The sequence below is a fragment of the Notolepis coatsorum genome (assembly GCF_963971535.1).
Source record: "Notolepis coatsorum genome assembly, chromosome: 3".
NCBI lineage: Eukaryota > Metazoa > Chordata > Actinopteri > Aulopiformes > Paralepididae > Notolepis > Notolepis coatsorum.
Window position 1 is genome coordinate 20,169,270 of NC_140167.1, and position 19,216 is coordinate 20,188,485.

Here is a 19,216-nt window from a genome sequence, read left to right on the forward strand (position 1 = left end):
CAAAAATGAACTAAATGGCTTTAAAAAAAAGTATACACCGGTGGGTGAGTAGTGTACTTGGTGGATGCCTAGTATTATGCTCTTTTTCACACCTGGGAGCTGCAGGTACTCTCTCCACCACTGAGAACCCCAACTGGAGCAGCACTCTTCATCAACCAATGCCAGCCAGATGGCGCTGTTTACTGTTACTGTTGAAAGGCCAGCGCCTTTTAACATGGGGATACGTGGCTGTGTTTGCAGGCCTAAAGCTCTATTATATATTATAGCTATGGATCTAATAATATAGTCGATTGTCATTGAGTTTCTTCCGGTCAAGATGCAAAAAACAGATAATTTTTCCATTAATACATTCCCGTTTTATACCGTCGTGAATATGAGTGTAGTTTCAGGGCGGTCTGGTGTCATTTCCAAAATGCTTCGTAAAGGCCGGCAACGTGTATTCTAGTAAAAACTTTATCGTTTCTTCCCTGGACTAGCTACTGTTTTTTTGTGACAGAGCAAAAGTTATCATAGTTTATATAATTTGTTATGTCACTAGGAAGCCTGTTCCACTCTTTGATGGCCTTGAAAGAGAAGGCAGATTGGGCAGAAGCAGAGTTTCTTAGAGGGACCTTGCAGTCACCTCTTGATGCAGATCTTGAAGCCCTTGTTCTCAGCTCAGAACAGGATAGGACAAAATGTTTCAATGGAGGAGGGGCAGTATTATTAATTATTTTATGAACTTTAAACGAATGTATGAGAAGATAATAAAATTATCAAAGCTTAGTATTTGTAGTTTGTATTTGGGCAGAATATTACAGTGGTGATGCAGATGCTGTCTAGATTTTCTGTCCAATATCTTCAGGGCTTGTCCATACAGGGATCTGATCGGATTTAAGGTGGTTTGATTGGCTTGCGTCCAGCATGGCATGCAGTATCTCATATAGGACAGGATCATAGCATTTCGGTACATTTGATTTTAGCAGCCTCAGTTGTTAAAGAATTTCTAATATGGCGGAAATTCTGAATGTTTTTTTTTTATCCACTTTTTCTCCCATTTTCTATATTTTCTCCCATCCCAATTTTCGTATCATCCAATTCAACCCTCCCCTGTCACGGACGCTGTTTCTTGCCTCCCACAAGCCGGCTGCAATGTGGACTAAGTCATACATAGCACAAGTCCCCTCCGGTACTTGAGGTAACAGCAGTCGCATCTTTTCACCTGCGCAGCTCGATCTCTCAGTGGCGAGGAGTAACGCGTGACAGGCTCACGCTGCCCCCGACACTTCCTGATTCTACTGCGCAGGCGCACCAACCGACCTGTAGGAGTCGCTGTCCACAACGCCCGATCCCCACCCATCAGTTTCCCACCCCCTAATACGGCCAATGTGTATTAGTACGGACGACCAGCTAAACTGAAAGCAAATGTGGAGCGCTGGGCTCGAACTGACGAGCCCAGTGTCTCCAGCATTTCGTGGCGAGCGCCTTGCCCACTACGCCACGTAGCCGCTGCGGAAATTCTGAATGTTAAACTTTAAAACATGAGCCATTTATTTAATGTGTTTTTTAAAGGTTAGTTTTGAGTCATAAATTAGTCAGTTTTGGGGATAAATGATACAGGTGTATCCTCTTTTGCTCCATTCAGTGCTCTATATCTAATTGTATTTAGCTATCTAGTCACTAAAGTTAAATTGTGATCAGAAATACCTGTGATTATAGGTTTTGGAGACACAATCAGCTCTGTTTGTAAAAATTAAGTCCAGTAGAGTTTTAGTTATTCTCGTGGGATTTTTGATTATCTGAGTCAGTTGGTACTTGTTTGTCATCCTTACATTTTTTACATCGGGATTTGTCAAGCCAATCAAAATTTAAATCTCCTGACAAGATAAGTTCTTTGCTATTTACAAGATTTTTTAATATCAGCCAAGTTATTAAAAAAATTATCATGACATTTTCCTTAGGTGGTCTATACATAACAATAACATTAAGCATTTTCAGGGAGATCAAGCTGTTTACACTGCAAGCTGTTTTTAACATATAACAGCACTCCACCACCTTTACCTCGAGTGCGGTCTCTCCTAAAGATGTTATAGCCTTCAATATCAGTAACACCAGAGGGAGTAGCCGGTGTCCTGGACCATGTTTCTGGAAAATTCCGGGATGGCTTAATTGTCAGTGGTGTCATCAGTGACTCAACAGATTGACGTCAAGCAGCAGCCAAATACACACAACCTGAAGAGAAGCCAGTGACTCACACTGTTCATGTCACCACGGTCACCAAACCACTTCCTCTACACAGCCTTGTCTCACACACACACACACACACACACACACACACACACACACACACACACACACACACACACACACACACACACACACACACACACACACACACACACACACACACAAAAACAGGTACACACACACACACACACACACACACACACACACACACACCAACAGACATACACATTCACACCAACAGACATACACACACACACACACACCAACAGACACACCAACAGACATACACACACACACACACACACCAACAGACACACCAACAGACATACACACTCACACCAACAGACACATGCACACGGAACAGAAGGAAACAAGTAACGTATGCATATAGTAGTAGTATACTACGGAAGCCCTAAGAGGCCATACATTCATACATTTTATTTACTCCGTTTTCCCGTGATAACGAGTTCATTTAATTTGTTTTCTCGTGATAACGGGATAATTTTCTCGAGAAAACGAAACGATAGTCTAGTATATATTAAATCACTGCAGGAAACATCATTCAGTGTCGCAATGTCAGAGGAGCAGGTAGAGGAGCAGGTAGCCCCTTTCGGGGCACCGCGTCACATCTCATCAATCAAGGCTGAAATAGCTTTATGCCTTGCTGTTACAGATAATAATACACATTAGGCCTAACAAAAATAATAGTTGGTTTCAGGTTGGTTGTCAGTTTGGCCATGGGTAGGTAGGGAATTTTTTTTTTATTTTTTTTTATTTTATTCTTTCCCACGGCGACTATGGATAGGGAATTTCTTTATTTAATTAACCCTTTCACTGCCACACGACAGAAGGTTAGCCCTTTACTATCACACAACCGACGGCGATGCTCCATCATTAGCATCATTAGCTCCGCGGATGCGGAGCTAATGATGCTAATGATGGAGCATCGCCGTCGGTTGTGTGATAGTAAAGGGCTAACCTTCTGTATTGTCACAGTGAAAGGGTTAACCGGCTGTCGTGTGGCAGTGAAAGGGTTAAAATGTTCACAACAACATGGATGCATGTACTCTGCCAGCATGTTTAATATCCATAATACTAAATGTTTGACTAAGATTTCTATGAAACTTTATTCTAAAAAAAAAAAAAAAAAGGATTTTTTTTTTTTTAATATATAATTTTTTTTTTTAAACTCATAAAATATATTGGGTCGCACCTAAATCGGCAGGGTCGGTCGGCAACCTGAAACCAACCATTATTTTTGTTAGGCCTTAGCAAAGGCTGCAACTCGAAACTGGCCCCCGTATGTCCAAACCCCTCCCACCCCCTCCAAATGTACAGTTACCTCCCCCTCGTATGTATATATTTTCTGTTAGGATCTCTGTTTAACACTTTGGTCGCCAGGCTTATATTCATAATAAACCATCCCACGCCAGCTCTATTTGTCTATGGAGAAGTTCCCCTTCTTTGCAGGGCTATAACTTTTTTAATTGTATTGCTAAATTGACATTACTATGGCCCATTCAACGTCAAGTATCTATTGTTCAGGGTGTAGCAACGTTATACTTTTTCATTCACATATTCATACTAAAATACGGTCTAAAGTATAAGTATGTTTTTATCGTTTTCTGCAGCATTCTCCAGAACGTGATTTATAGCCCTAAATGCATTATATTGATGATAAAATACAGTTTCAACTGGACGTGCTTCTAGAAGTTACTACTTATCATCTGATGTTGACCGGATGGGGGGGGGGTCGTTTATAATTCCGTGGCCAACGTTAGATGATTCATCTAGTGTGGGTGATATGATCATCAGAGCAGTTTATATCGAACACGTTAAAAAAAACGCTGAATCTCACCGTAGCTTCCTCGTAGCGTTGGGCGATGAACGTGGAGCAGAAATATTCCTATTATGGGATGTAGAAATATGCGATCCATCTCCAGGTTGTATAATAGTATATACGTCCAAATCATGTTGTTTATCGAGTTATTGGTAACGGATTGCTATCCATTGTGTCTAGCTCGAGTCCTGGGACTATTAGCGAGTGATCGGACCGAATTGGAATGAGCACCAGCTTCCGTTTCCTGTTTCCGGTTTGGGCGATCCGCCGATCGGCCACCAGATGGCGCTCTTGAACCGTTGGAGAGTTGAGAGGGGATCAACAGTAGATCTCAAGTCTCCGGGGGAGAAATATGATTGCGATCACAGATTTTTGAAATATTGATCTCAATGACGTGGTACGGCGTCTTTGGCAGAATGAGCATGGCGGGGAATGACGTAAGGCGTTTTTGCGTTTTTGGCGACCAAAGTGTTAACAGTACTGTATATTTGCCTATCTTGTATGTCACAAATGTAACAGTACTGTGTATACCTGTATGTCATGTACCCCCCTGAAATAAATTAATCCGTTATCACGAGAAAACGGACTTCGTTTTCTCGAGATAACGAGATAAATTAATCCGTTATCACGAGAAAACTGACTTCGTTTTCTCGAGATAACGAGATAATAAGTCGTTATCACGAGAAAACTGACTTTGTTATCTCGAGATCTCGAGAAAATTATCCCGTTATCACGAGAAAACGAATTAAATTAACTCGTTATCACGGGAAAACGGAGTAAATTAAATGTATGAATGTATGGCCTCTTAGGGCTTCCGTAGTATACATAGTATAATTCTAGCATAATATCCAAGTCTATGCACAAGTCTCTCCTGCTCGTTCTCTCTCACACACTCTCCATCTCTCCCTTTATCTCCCTCTCTCCCCCTCTCTTTCTCCCCTCTCTCTTTCTCCCCCTCTCTCACTCTCTCTCTCTCCCTCCCTCCCCCTCTCTCTCTTTCTCCCTCTCTCTCCCTCCCTCCCCCCTCTCTCTCTTTCTCCCCTCTCTCTTTCTCCCCCTCTCTCACTCTCTCTCTCTCCCTCCCTCCCCCCTCTCTCTCTTTCTCCCTCTCTCTCCCTCTCTCCCTCTCCCTCACTCTCTCACACACACACTCTCTCTCTCTCTCTCTCTCTCTCTCTATCTCCCTCTCGCTCTCTCTCACTCTCACTCTCTCTCACTCTCCTTGCTGAACTCTTTGTTTTGTCATCCGTTTAGTTGTTTTGATTCGTTTATCTTCTATTTTGTTTTTCATTTGTGTGTCGGCGTGATGGCACCTTCTCAAAAATGTGTCTGAATAATCCTGTAAGGGATGAGTGTGTTGGAACCACCAGACACAAAGTAACATTCATTCATTAATTCATACACACACACTCACTCACTCACTCACACACTCACAGCAACAGACACAGACAAAGACGCACACCAACAGATACACACAAAGACTCACACCAACAGATACACACAAAGACACACACACACACACACACATACCAACAGACACACACTCACACCAACAGACACACGCTCACACCAACAGATACACACAAAGACACACACTCACACCAACAGACACACACAAAGACACACACTCACACCAACAGACACACACTCACACCAACAGACACACACTCACACCAACAGACACACACAAAGACACACACTCACACACAAAGACACACACTCACACCAACAGACACACACTCACACCAACCGACACACACAAAGACACACAAAGACACACACTCACACCAACAGACACACACTCACACCAACAGACACACACAAAGACAAACTCACACCAACAGACACACACTCACACCAACAGACACACACAAAGACACACACAAAGACACACACTCACACCAACAGACACACACAAAGACACACACTCACACCAATAGACACACACAAAGACACACACTAACAGACACACACTCACACCAACAGACACACACAAAGACACACGCTCACACCAACAGACACACACAAAGACACACACTCACACCAACAGACACACACTCACACCAACAGACACACAAAGACACACTCACACAGACAGACACACACACACACACACTCACACACACATGTAAAAACCGCCCAGCCCAGGCTCTCATAACGGGTGGTTATTTCCTTCATACTGAAGTCAGGATCTGCACAGTAAGTGTTTGACTGCAACGCTTGCAACTCGGATGCGGTTCCTTTCGGCTGACGGGAGAACTGACAGGAGAGAAATATGATGACCTAATAAGGCTTCTTCCTCTTCCTGTGGCGGTGTCAGATTCTACTCTGCCGCGCGCCCTGCCTGTTGTCACTAAACCATATGATGAAATGACGCACCCAGTCCGGAACCAAGGGTTAGGGTTAGGGTTTCTAACCACTTTCTCACTACATCTAGGGACGGTTGACAAAGTGACGACAATATAACAGTCAAGTTCATATCCCCCGACAGGTACTGACAGGAAATACACTTACTTGCGTTCAAACTGTTCTCTAGTGACGGAATTCCAATGAAATAAATTCTATATCCAAAAGATTTCTGGTCATCTTGTGAAAGTTTTCTTCTCATTCACACACATTCACACAACAGTCTGACGACCACTGAATGGCCCCGTCAGGGCGTGTTCTTTACCACTACATCACTGACTACGAATATAAGATAAGATAAGATAAGATATTGACCCTCATGGGGGAAATGCAGGTGTCATAGCAGCATGGGGGAGGGTGGGAGGGAAGGTACAGGTATGGGCAGGGTAATGGAAGAAAGATTAAACCTGAATTTGAATATGTGGTATAAACCTTGCTCTCTGAACCACCTAGAACATCCTGAATAATAATCTCTTCATCTACACAAATCTCTTTATCTACAGTCCTGTGCTCTCACTACATGAATCTCTTTATCTTAGTGATGCACGATATATCGGACGCCGATATAATATCGGCCGATATGGAAATTTTTTTTACACATCGGTATCGGTCCGATATCAAGATAGTGCAGGTTATTACAAAAAAAAAATATATATATATACTCTCGATATTCGATATTAAAAATATAATATATATATATATACTCTACATGAATCTCTTTATCTACACCAGGGGTCAGCAACCTTTTTGACATGGAGTGCCTGTTTGAAATATAGTTGTAACTAGTGTGCCTCAACAATATTCCATGCATCGTAATTTTTTTTCTCATAATCAGGTCTTTTTAATGATAATTTTTACATTATTACATCATTATTGTTATTGTTATTATTAACAATATTATTATGATGGTTGTATCAACCCTAAATCTGAGTTGGGGGGGGGGATGCAATGCAGACAAACAGCTGCATACAGTGCGACCATTTCACTCACATTTGCCCATTCATTTTCGGTGTGTGTACTGTACGTGTGCTGTCATAGCTCCACCTACAGGCCTAATGGAGAACACCAGGAGAACACCAGGATGTGAATGGAGGGTGAATGTGAGGTATATCGTGTAAATAAGTTTTGATTGATCGCAAGACTACACTGAAAAAAATAAAATAATAATAAGTTACCAGAACTTAAAAAGATTGAGTTCAGTTACTGTGCATTAAGGTTTTCAGTTTTCAATCCATAATAAGTTAACAGAAAAATAAGTACACAACCACATTATTTCAACCTAATAAAACTATGTTTATTGTCATTGTTTTAAGAACACAAGTTGACTTGGTAATACTCACATTTTAAGTAAAAAAATGGCTTTTAACATGTGCAATGTTCAATGAAATAAAAAAATAAATAATAAAAATTGTTGATTAATCCCACTGGTCACAATGGTGACCGTAATAATGTTTTTGTTATAAGGCTCTGCAAATGTTACTGAATGATGTACTGTAGAAATGTATTTCCAGCTAAATTGAAATAATAAACAAATAAAGGGTCTCAATTAAATATGTGGTAGTAAAAATAACCTGTTGGAGGATTTCAACAAGATAATTGCGACAACAGTGCAAAATATTTCACTATAATATTTCAAAGCAAAAAGAAAAGAAAAAAGTAAAATTTGTTACTGCTGCCCCCTGTGCCTATGAAAATGCCCCCGCGTGCCTATGCAGGCACGCGTGCCTAGGGTTGCCTACCCCTGATCTACACGATCTCTTTATCTACTATCCTCTGCTCTCTCTACATGAATCTCTTTATCTACATGATCTTTATCTACTATCCTCTGCTCTCTTTACATGAATCTCTTTATCTACATGAATCTCTATCTACATGATCTCTTTATCTACATGAATCTCTTTATCTACATGATCTCTTTATCTACATGATCTCTTGATCTACTATCCTCTGCTCTCTCTACATGGTCTTTATCTACATGAATCTCTTGATCTACTATCCTCTGCTCTACATAATCTCTTTATCTACATGATCTCTGTATCTACATGATCTCTTTATCTACATGATCTCTTTATCTACATGATCTCTGTATATACATGATCTCTTTATCTACATGATCTCTGTATATACATGATCTCTTTATCTACATGATCTCTTTATCTACATGATCTCTTTATCTACATGATCTCTTGATCTACTATCCTCTGCTCTCTCTCTCAGGTAAGAGGGTGACGGTTCGCGCTCCGGCTCCTGCTCTCGCCAACCTCGCTAAGCGCCGCCGCTCCCCCTCCTCAGAGTCCCTCCTCGGGGGCGTCCGGAGGGGCTTGTCCAGGCCCAAGAAGGGTGCGTTTGCGTCGTCGGACAGGAACGGCGCGTGCGTGGTGGACAAGCGACCCCTCCGGGAGAGACTCACCCACCTGCTGGCTCTGAGGCCGTACAGGAGGCCCGAGCTGGTCCTCCGGCTGCAGAGGGACGGCCTGGCCACGGGGGACAAGGACTCTCTGGACACGCTGCTGCTGGAGGTAAGGCCTCCTCCTCCTCCTCCTCTTTTTTTTTTTTTTTTTCCACTTTTTCTCCCATTTTCTATTTTTCTCCCATCCCAATTTCGTATCATCCAATTCAACCCTCCCCTGTCTCGAACGCTGTTTCTTGCCTCCCACAAGCCGGCTGCAATGTGGACTAAGTCATACATAGCACAAGTCCCCTCCGATACTCGAGGTAACAGCAGTCGCATCTTTTCACCTGCGCAGCTCGATCTTTCAGCGTCGGGGGTCTGGGCTTTGGAGGGGCGCCGCCCCCGTCGCTTCCTGATTCTACTGCGCAGGCGCACCAACCGACCTGTAGGAGTCGCTGTCCACAACGCCCGATCCCCACCCATCAGTTTCCCACCCCCTAATACTGCCAATGTGTATTAGTACGGACGACCAGCTAAACTGAAAGCAATGTGGAGCGCTGGGCCCGAACAGGCGAACCCAGCGTCTCCAGTATTCGTGGTGAGCGCCTTGCCCACTGCACCACGTAGCCGCCCCCTCCTCCTCTTCTTTTTAAAGGGACACTAATGTGTGACAAGAGGTGGTGGCACTAAGTGTGCCCCTGAGGTCTACTGATTACAGGAACTTGACCATATAAAATTCCTCTATCCAGAATATGAACTGTGATATCGCCGAACGATTAAAACAAACCTTTAACATTTTTTTTTTTTTTTTTTACTTTCTTTTTATTGTTTTTCACAAAAGCAATCGACCACAAACACAAAGACATAACAAACACACATTCCAGGGCTGCATTATTACTAGTGTCACATTACAAAAGTAATACATTTCACATGATGAATATACTCAATTCTCGAACTTTCCCAATAATTATGGTGAATATCTTCAAAATTATACATCATCCGCAGGCTCCGTCGTAATTAACAGAAAAAGGTCCCACTTTTCCCAGTACTTAAAAAAAAACCTTTAGCCATCTTTAATAATAACCCTTTTATAACCACAGGACCATAACCTTGATCCCATGTTGAATGTTTTCTTCATTAGCTTAATCCATACACAGTGTAAATTGTTGAAAGATAACCGAGTGCGTTGAGTGGGAGTGACTGGAGGCAGCCTGGCAGGGAACCTGCTCTGCCCTCGTCCACCGCAGCGCGTTACAGAGGGTCGTGCGAACAGCCCAGAACCTCAGTGGATGTGAGCTTCCCTCCATCCAGGATATATAATACATTATATACATCAATGGACAGTGTGTCAGCAAAGCATGCAGGATTATTAAAGAGCCCAGCCACCCCAACCACAAACCGTTTCAGCCGATGCCGTCCGGCAAACAGTACCGCAGTATCTCAAGGCCCGGACCAGCAGGCTCCGGAACAGTTTTTTCCCGGCTCAAGCAGTCAGACTCATGAACAAATAACACTAGCGGTGGCTAGGGGTGGGAATCGCCAGAGATCTCGCGATACGATACTATTGCGATACTTGAGCCGCGATACGATAGTATTGCGATACTCGATATATCGCGAATATTGCGATATATATATTTTTTTCTTTAATCAAATTATTATTATTATTTTTTTTATCAAATATTTTTATTTTCTTTTTTCGTTTCTTTTTTTCCAACATGAAACACGTTTTTTTGATCAATTTTTTTTTTTTTTTTTCAACATGAAACAAAACATATCACACTACAACAACAACAATACATAAAAAGACTTCCCAAGACAATAACTCAACACCACATGACAAGACAACAACTGATACAACTGTACAGTGATCATCCTACATGGACACTCGCTCGTTCTCTCCCCCCTCCCCCCGCTCACCCCAGGACCTCAACATGAGTCACACTCACAATACATCACTCAGCAAAAAACAAGAATCAAAACAAAAATTTCCGAACTTATATGCGTTCCCTCAACTTTGCCACTGTAGCCAACCAAATTGCGATATCAGATTCCCTATCAAATTTTCCTTTTAACTGCAAAGTAAAACTGTCAACATGTTTTATCTAATAAAATAAAGTTCAGTCTGTTCATCTCACTTCATTTCAATCATTTTTATTGCAGAACATGGTATTTTCTCAAGCAGACGGATGTAAACACTGTAATCTGTGTTGCATGTATCTGACAAACTGAACTGTTTGTATTACAGTCATATTCCAACTTAACTGAATGCACATGTGTGTGTGTGGACTACTGTACTATTACAGGTATTGAAATGAACAATGCAACTTCCTTATACAAAAAAAAAAAAAACTATTTTTTATTTTGTATGAATAATTAAATATCGATACTTGGCGTCCCTGTATCGATACAGTATCGCCACGCAAAGTATTGCGATACTACTACGTATCGATTTCCCCCCCACCCCTAGTAGTGGGCCGCTACCATCCTGTGACTGGAGTAATACAGTGCTGTTCTATCGCTGTCTCTGCTACTGATTTGCACACGACACTACACCCACGCAGGTTTGTTTAAGAGTAGCCAGAGCTACTTTATCACTGATTCTACTGCCCACCTTGCGCCCACCACACACACTGTGATTATTACATTGTGATTATTGCATTGTAAATTTGTGCTATTTTCTTTTATCATTGTTATGCTGCTAATCTTTAAACCGTTTTTTTTCTTCTTTTTCCGATACCCGATCCAGCTATTTTAGTCATATCACGGCCGATATCCGATATCAATATTGGATCGGTGCATCCCTACTCTGTCTGTATATCAGATTAGATTAGATTAAAATGTATTGTCATTATACAGCACAAGTACAGTACAACAGAAATAAGTTTGGCATCCAACCAGAGTGCAAATGTAGCAGTAAAGTGCAACAGCAATATACAATGTACAGTGCTGTGGAATATTCTTATTTAGCCAAGATAGTGAACTGCAGAGATTCAGATTGAGTTGAGCTGTTTCAAAAGAACATTAAGAAGACACGTGTCTGACCAGAAAGTGAGAGTGAGTTCTTCCACAAACTTGGAATGACAAATGAAAACAAAGATGGATTTAGGGTTTCTGTCGTATCTGACACAAGATTGATACGAAACAAACGACAATAAAGAAAAGGACAAGATGACATATTCTGAAAATATGACATATCTAAGACAGACTGTCCTGGGCCTTGGTCGTTGTTTTAAGAACACTGTTAAGACTGTCACCTTAGTGTATACTAGTTCAGGGGTTCCCAAACTTTTCAGGCCAGGGCCCAGAAAATAAGGCGTCAGAGAGCCGCGGCCCTATGCACATCGTCAGGCTTTCTTTTTTTGCCAGGCGACGTTTTTTTAAGCCAAATATCACTTCAATCCTATTAAGTTAGTTCAAGTTAGTTATTCATTTATATGTGCTATTTATGAGAGGGCTAACTTGTTGCAAAATAATAATGATAATAATAATAGCCTCATTAAAATACTATTGTTGCTTCGGTTGTTTTCAGCGTTTTATGTGCATAATTTGTTATTTAGTTTGAAATGTTCGTTGAAATAAGTAGATTTTTCGTTTTTGTTTATTTATTAAGTTAATATAAAACCATATAGTCACATTTTAGAATACAACTAGAAACACTGTCCTGGCCTGGTTCTAAGTTCAGTGGCCTGACAAAAAAAAATTAAAATAATTTTTTTTTTTTTTTTTTTAATCATCTCGCGGCCCACCCGTGGCTGCTCGCGGCCCACCTTTGGGTCGCGACCCCGACTTTGGGAACCACTGTACTAGTTAACTGTATTAACTATATTACCTAGTCAAGGCTGTACAGAGAATATGTATTTAAACAGAGCTATAAACATGCTGTCTGTACACTGTACACACTAATAGGCCCAGTAAACTGTACAAATGATGCAATAGGATGAAACCTATAATATTTTCCATAACAACAGGTGATTAAACTGGGTACAAAATATACAAATTAGTACTACTAATGTGAGTGTAGTGCTAATCAGATATATGTACAGAGTTGTTGTATAATATGTACAGTGATACATACAGACCGTATGGTAGTAATCATACTGTCCAGCAGCGTAACTAAAGAGTAGGATATGTACAGATAATAGATATAGTGTCTACAGTCTAGATATGTAAAAAGACAATGTGCAGGTAAATACAGACCGGTGTGGATAAGTATATATATATATACAGTATGCATAGCATTTGTACATGCTATCATACAGAGCTAAGGGTTATTTGCAGGTGTATAAGTAAGCCATATAAGCCGCCCATCAATGTGAAGTTCTTGCACGTGACAAAATACATGGCCTGCTATTTATATTTTGTGTGTGTGTGTGTGTGTGTGTGTGTGTGTGTGTGTGTGTGTGTGTGTGTGTGTGTGTGTGTGTGTGTGTGTGTGTGTGTGTGTGTGTGTGTGTGTGTGTGTGTGTGTGTGTGTGTGTGTGTGTGTGTGTGTGTGTGTGTGTGTGTGTGTGTGTGTGTGTGTGTGTGCGTGTAGGTGGGCCAGTTGAACAGCAGAGACAACACGTATGTTCTGAAGGGCAGCCTGTATAAGGAGTTACAGCACGACTGGCCTGGCTACACCACAGGAGACCAGCAGCTAATGAAGAGAATCCTCGTCAGGTAACACGCAGACGCACACACATGCACACGCACACACACGCACACGCACACACACCACTAAAGGGAGACGTTTCACACACTCAATCCAGCCCACATAAAGAGATATAGATATAGGCCCAATCCGGTGCTCTCAGAATGGGAATCATACACACACACACACACACACACACACACACACACACACACACACACACACACACACACACACACACACACACACACACTACAGGTCACTTTAGGAAAAAAAAGGTCACTTTAAAAAACATAACTATGGGAGCGGCTGGGTGTCGCAGTGGACTAAGCGCTTGTCACCAACGCGAGAGACACTGGTATCGAATCCGGCTGTCAGCGGTGCCTCCGGCTTGGCCGGTCGTCATACTGGCTCAATTGGCAGAGTCAGCGGGAGGGAAGCCGGTGGGGTGGTATTCTGGTCGTTGTAAACAGCGACTCCTACAGGTCGGTCAGGGCGCCTGCACAGCGAGGAAGGGAAATGGTGACTGAGGGTAGTGTGATCCTCCCACACGTTACACTGACTTCACCAATGAGAGTCCGCGCTGGCAGGTGAAAAGATGCTGCTGGCTGTCTCCTATGTCTCGGAGGAAGCATCTGATAGACTTCAGGGCTCCCTCGACCGACCAGTGGGGGGCACATGCGAGCAACGACCAGGAAGGGGAGTGGGGAATTGGCATAATGACTAAATTGGGATGGGAGAAAAACACAAAAAACAGGAGGAGAAAAAGTGGATATAAAAAGAAAACATAACTATGGGGGCACCCAAGTGGCAAACCATGTAACGTCCTGCGTCCCGGCACGGCCGGATTCCCGGACCCGGCGTTCTTTGCCGAATGTCTTCCCCTGCTCTGTCTCCCATTTCCATGCCCGGTAGTAAAAACGCAATCAAAATCTACAAAAAAAACATATTTAAAGGGGAACTATCTTATAAATGGCCTTTTTGAGTGTTTAGCATTGTTTCCTAGCTATGTGAACTTATATTAATATGATCTATGTCTCAAAATTCTCATATTGGCGCATTCTTCCAATTCTCCTCTCACAATATTCACCCTCACTGAACTGAGTCGTTTGAAAATGTGCCTATATGTGATGTCATAGTCACTGCTGCATGTTAATGTTGAGATAGACGACGCTCCGCAGTGGTTTAGGTGGCACCTGCAGCCCAGGCTCAAAACAGCTCGAGATCTTGAGGTAGAAAAATGCTGTTTTTGAGGACTTGATTAGAAATACAAAACAATGAATAAAAAAAATATATATATTACAGAGGTGTTCCATAGACTCACAGGAATTGTGTAAAAGTGCCCAAATAGTGAAAGAAATTGTAAAATAGTTCCCCTTTAAAAAACATAACTATGTCTTTGTATAGTATAGTTATATATAGCATAACTGTATATTGTATAGTAGTGTATATATGACTCATTGCCTTCAATTCGTAAGCTTAGCATTGTATTTTTATCTTAGTACTTTTTATCATGTCTATTTTATTATCTATTCTATTTTATTCTATTATTATTTGTATTTTTTGCACAATCAAGGCGGGCCGGGCCACCTTCATTTCACTACATGTCTCGTGTATGTATGTATGTGACTAATACATCTCTTGAAGCTTGCATCTTGAGATATGGTGAGCAGCTGTGGTGTTACAGGGAGTAGATGACGATTTGAACGGGTGTATCAGATAAGGAGGAGTCAGAGCAACTCTTTTGATGTCGGTCTTCTGTGAAGCTGCAATGTGAGATACGAGAATAGGAGAAGATTAAAGGGAACTTCCAGTACGGGCTTTTCTGCCAACTCAGCAGACAGGTGTCGAAGCCGCGGCGATGAATGAGTGGAAAAGGGTGTTGATCTGTGTTTCTGTACTTAAAATATTTTTGAAAGAAGTTAAAGAAGTTTTTGAAAAATGTTTTAGGGGAAGAGGGTTACGTAGAATTTATGTCACCCCCGTCCCAAAGCGTGAACGAGGGTTCTCGCAAGGGAGACGTTTTGTCCAGCAACATAGACATTATTTGTATGGCCAAATAACATTTATCAAATGACGCAAATGTTGTTTTGTGATGGAATTCCCCTCTAAATAAAGGTTCAATCTCTTTTTAAGCCCTTTTTAATGAATCAGGGTTGAGTATCAGACTTAGTCTCTCTCTCTCTCTCTCTCTCTCTCTCTCTCTCTCACTCTCTCTCTCTCTTCTCTCTCTCTCTCTCTCTCTCTCTCTCTCTCTCTCTCTCTCTCTCTCTCTCTCTCTCTCTCTCTCTCTCTCTCTCTCTCTCTCTCTCTCTCTCTCTCTCTCTCTCTCTCTCTCTCTCTCTGTGTAGGAGACTGTTCCAGCCACACCGCCACCTCCTGTCTGTCCCTGGGACCCAGGTCAGCCCCCTCAGAGACACGCCCAACTCCTCGCCCGCCCACCCTCACAAACTTCCCCTCATAGAAGACTACACCGACCCCCTGGCCAATAAGAAGCCCAGGATATCTCACGTATCCAGCAAGGCAGCCAATGACAGGTCAGGATCGAAGGGGTCATCCGAAGGGCAACGAGGCGCCGCCAAAGATGGGGATGCGGTTACCGGGGCGACGGAGGACGACAGCCGTCGGAATTCGCTCAACCCCCGCTTGCTTTTTGACTCCTTGTCGGAAGTCTGTGAACAGAAAGTGGAAGCGGGCCAGGAGATTAGAACCAGCAACCTCTATCCCCAAGGACTCGAAGGACTCGAAGGACCCGTCCCCTTTGACGGTCCCCCGTCTAGATAGACACAGCAGGAGGCGCAGGAAGAGCAAACACAAGCACAGAGACCAAAAGCAGGTGAGAGGAGACCTTGCCTTGTTGTTTGTGTAGTTTTATATTGTTTTTGTATAGTGAACTATATAAATAATAATAATAAGGGCGGCTACGTGGCGTAGTGGGCAAGGCACTCGCCACGAAAAAGCTGGAGACGCTGGGCTTGTCAGTTCGAGCCCAGCGCTCCACATTTGCTTTCAGTTTAGCTGGTCGTTCATAATAATACACATTGGCCGTATTAGGGGGTGGGAAACTGATGGGTGGGGATCGGGCGTTGTGGACAGCGACTCCTACAGGTCGGTTGGTGCGCCTGCGCAGTAGAATCAGGAAGTGTCGGGGGCAGCGTGAGCCTCCCACGCGTTACTCCTCGCCACTGAGAGATCGAGCTGCGCAGGTGAAAAGATGCGACTGCTGTTACCTCAAGTACCGGAGGGGACTTGTGCTATGTATGACTTAGTCCACATTGCAGCCGGCTTGTGGGAGGCAAGAAACAGCGTTCGTGACAGGGGAGGGTTGAATTGGATGATACGAAATTGGGATGGGAGAAAATATAGAAATGGGAGAAAAAGTGGATAAAAAAAATAAATAATAATAATAGCTTTATTTATATAGCACCTTTCATACAGGGGATTGCAGTTCAAAGTGCTTTACATCAGTAAGAAATAAGACAGATCCTGATTTTATATGTCTGCACTTTGTGCTCATTTTACCCTTGCTATTATTTGACTTATTTTACTTTTATTTCTACGTCCCACTATCCGTTGGGTGCATAGCATACTATGACCTTTATTATGTTTTGTAACAGATTACAGAAATTCAAGAAGCCTATTGGAACGTGAGGTTCTGATATGATTTTGATTAATATATCTGCATTATTTTATCCCACTTTATGCTTTGCTCTTGCTGCTCGTTTTACACCGATTGTATGTCTTATTTCTTACTGATGTAAAGCACTTTGAACTTTAAAAAGTGTAAAGCACTTTGAACTGCGATCCCCTGTATGAACATCCCAACGGGCCACTTTGTTTATGGTTTGATTCGGTTTTAGTAGAATAGAATAGACATGAAATGAGCACATAAAGTGCAGTCATATAAAATCACAGTTTTTTACAGTGCAATAAAAAAATTCTGGATTACTGTTTAACAGGTAGGGCTGTCAGTTTATCGCGTTAATTAGATTAATTAATTACACAGCAAATTATCGCATTATGAAAATTAACAAAACATTTATTAAAAAAAAGAAAAGAAAAATATTCTTTATTTAAATATTTTTGAATCTCATTCATTCCATAAGAACGTAGAATACACATTTACAGAATTATTTTTAATATGGTCCATTTGCATGTTCTTGGTATCTGATTCTAGGGACATCTATGGATCTCAGGGAATGTATTCCCAGTGTCAGTGTTACTACTCTGTTCACTATGAATTGAAAATGGGGGACCCTGATGTAAACAAGACAAACGTCTTTCTCTGGTCTGCATCCCCTTAACAATTGTGTGTATTGAGCCGTACTATATTGTACCCATTCTGCAATCTGTTAAATAAAGTTTTCATTCATTCATTCACTAGGCTTGAGTAAATTGTAATGAACCAAATGAGAATATCTATTAAAAAAAAAATTGTCTGGGCGGCTAGGTGGTGTAGTGGTCTAAGGCACTCGCCACCAGTGTGGAGACGCTAGGATTCGCGTGTTCGAATCCAGCTCTCCACATTGTTTTTCAGTTTGGCTGGTCGTCCGCAGTAATACACATTGGCCGTATTACGGGGAGGGAAAAACTGAAGGGTGGGGATCGAACGTTGTGAACAAGCGACTCCTACAAGTCGGTTGGTGCGCCTGCGCAGTAGAATCAGGAAGTGTCGGGGGCAGCGTGAGCCTCCCACGCGTTACTCCTCGACACTGATAGATCGAGCTGCGCAGGTGAAAAGATGCGACTGCTGTTACCTCAAGTACCGGAGGGGACTTGTGCTATGTATGACTTAGTCCACATTGCAGCCGGCTTGTGGGAGGCAAGAAACAGCGTTCGTGACAGGGGAGGGTTGAATTGGATGATACGAAATTGGGATGGGAGAAAATATAGAAAAATGGGAGAAAAAGTGGATCAAAAAAAAAAAAAAAAAATTGTCTTTGACTGTGAATAACACCATGCTCAAATTGACCAGACCTGAAAAATCTAAGCAAATGAATAAATGGAAGATGATTAAACAGAAGGTTTTGTAGATACAGTACTGAATGCCATCCGGACACATGCCATTTGAAATATGATTAGAATATCAGGCCTAAAATGGTTGTGCGATTAAAATGCGATTAATTAGATTAATTAATTACAAATCCTGTAATTAATTAGATTAATTTTTTTAATCGCCTGACAGCACTAAAGTCGTCTTTACCTTCTGTTTGGTATCCACAGTTTAAAACCTGACAGTCTTCTCTCTTGCTTGATACCCACTTTGACCCTTCGAACCTCCCACTCAGGGCAAACCTCCCTCTCAGGGAGCAGTTCCCTCTCTCAGGGCACAGTTCTAGACCTGGGTCCTACACCTGACAGTATTTCTAGCTTGATACCCACACAGTTTAATACCCGACAGTTTCGAACCTGTAATAAAAAGCAATAGACAGAGTAAATAGTGCAGTGCAATAACTACGGTGGTGTAGTGGTTAACACTGTCGCCTCACAGCAAGAAGGTCCAGGGTTCGATTCCCACTTGGGGACCAGGGCCCTCATTTATCAAATATTCTTAGAAAGTGTTCTATTTTCATACGTAAGCACAGAATTTAGAATGTGTGCACGCACAAAAAAAAACTGGATTTATCACACGTGCGTACACAGGTCCTACGCACACCTGTCTTGATAAATATCACTTTGATCCCACGTTGGAGCTCGTGCATGGTTTTAAGTATTTGCATAC

The 19,216-nt window shown here is 42.1% G+C and overlaps 1 protein-coding gene across 1 annotated transcript in view; it reads left to right on the forward strand.

Annotated features, from left to right (window-relative positions):
- The window catches only part of LOC311225712 (RNA polymerase II elongation factor ELL-like), a 42,932-nt gene that overhangs the window by 11,307 nt on the left and 12,409 nt on the right, over positions 1 to 19,216 (forward strand). Inside the window, exons 5-7 of the mRNA XM_084311107.1 lie at positions 8,690 to 8,991; positions 13,399 to 13,523; positions 15,846 to 16,268. Coding sequence (XP_084167233.1) covers positions 8,690 to 8,991; positions 13,399 to 13,523; positions 15,846 to 16,268 — 850 coding nt within the window. The remainder of the gene's footprint in view (positions 1 to 8,689; positions 8,992 to 13,398; positions 13,524 to 15,845; positions 16,269 to 19,216) is intronic.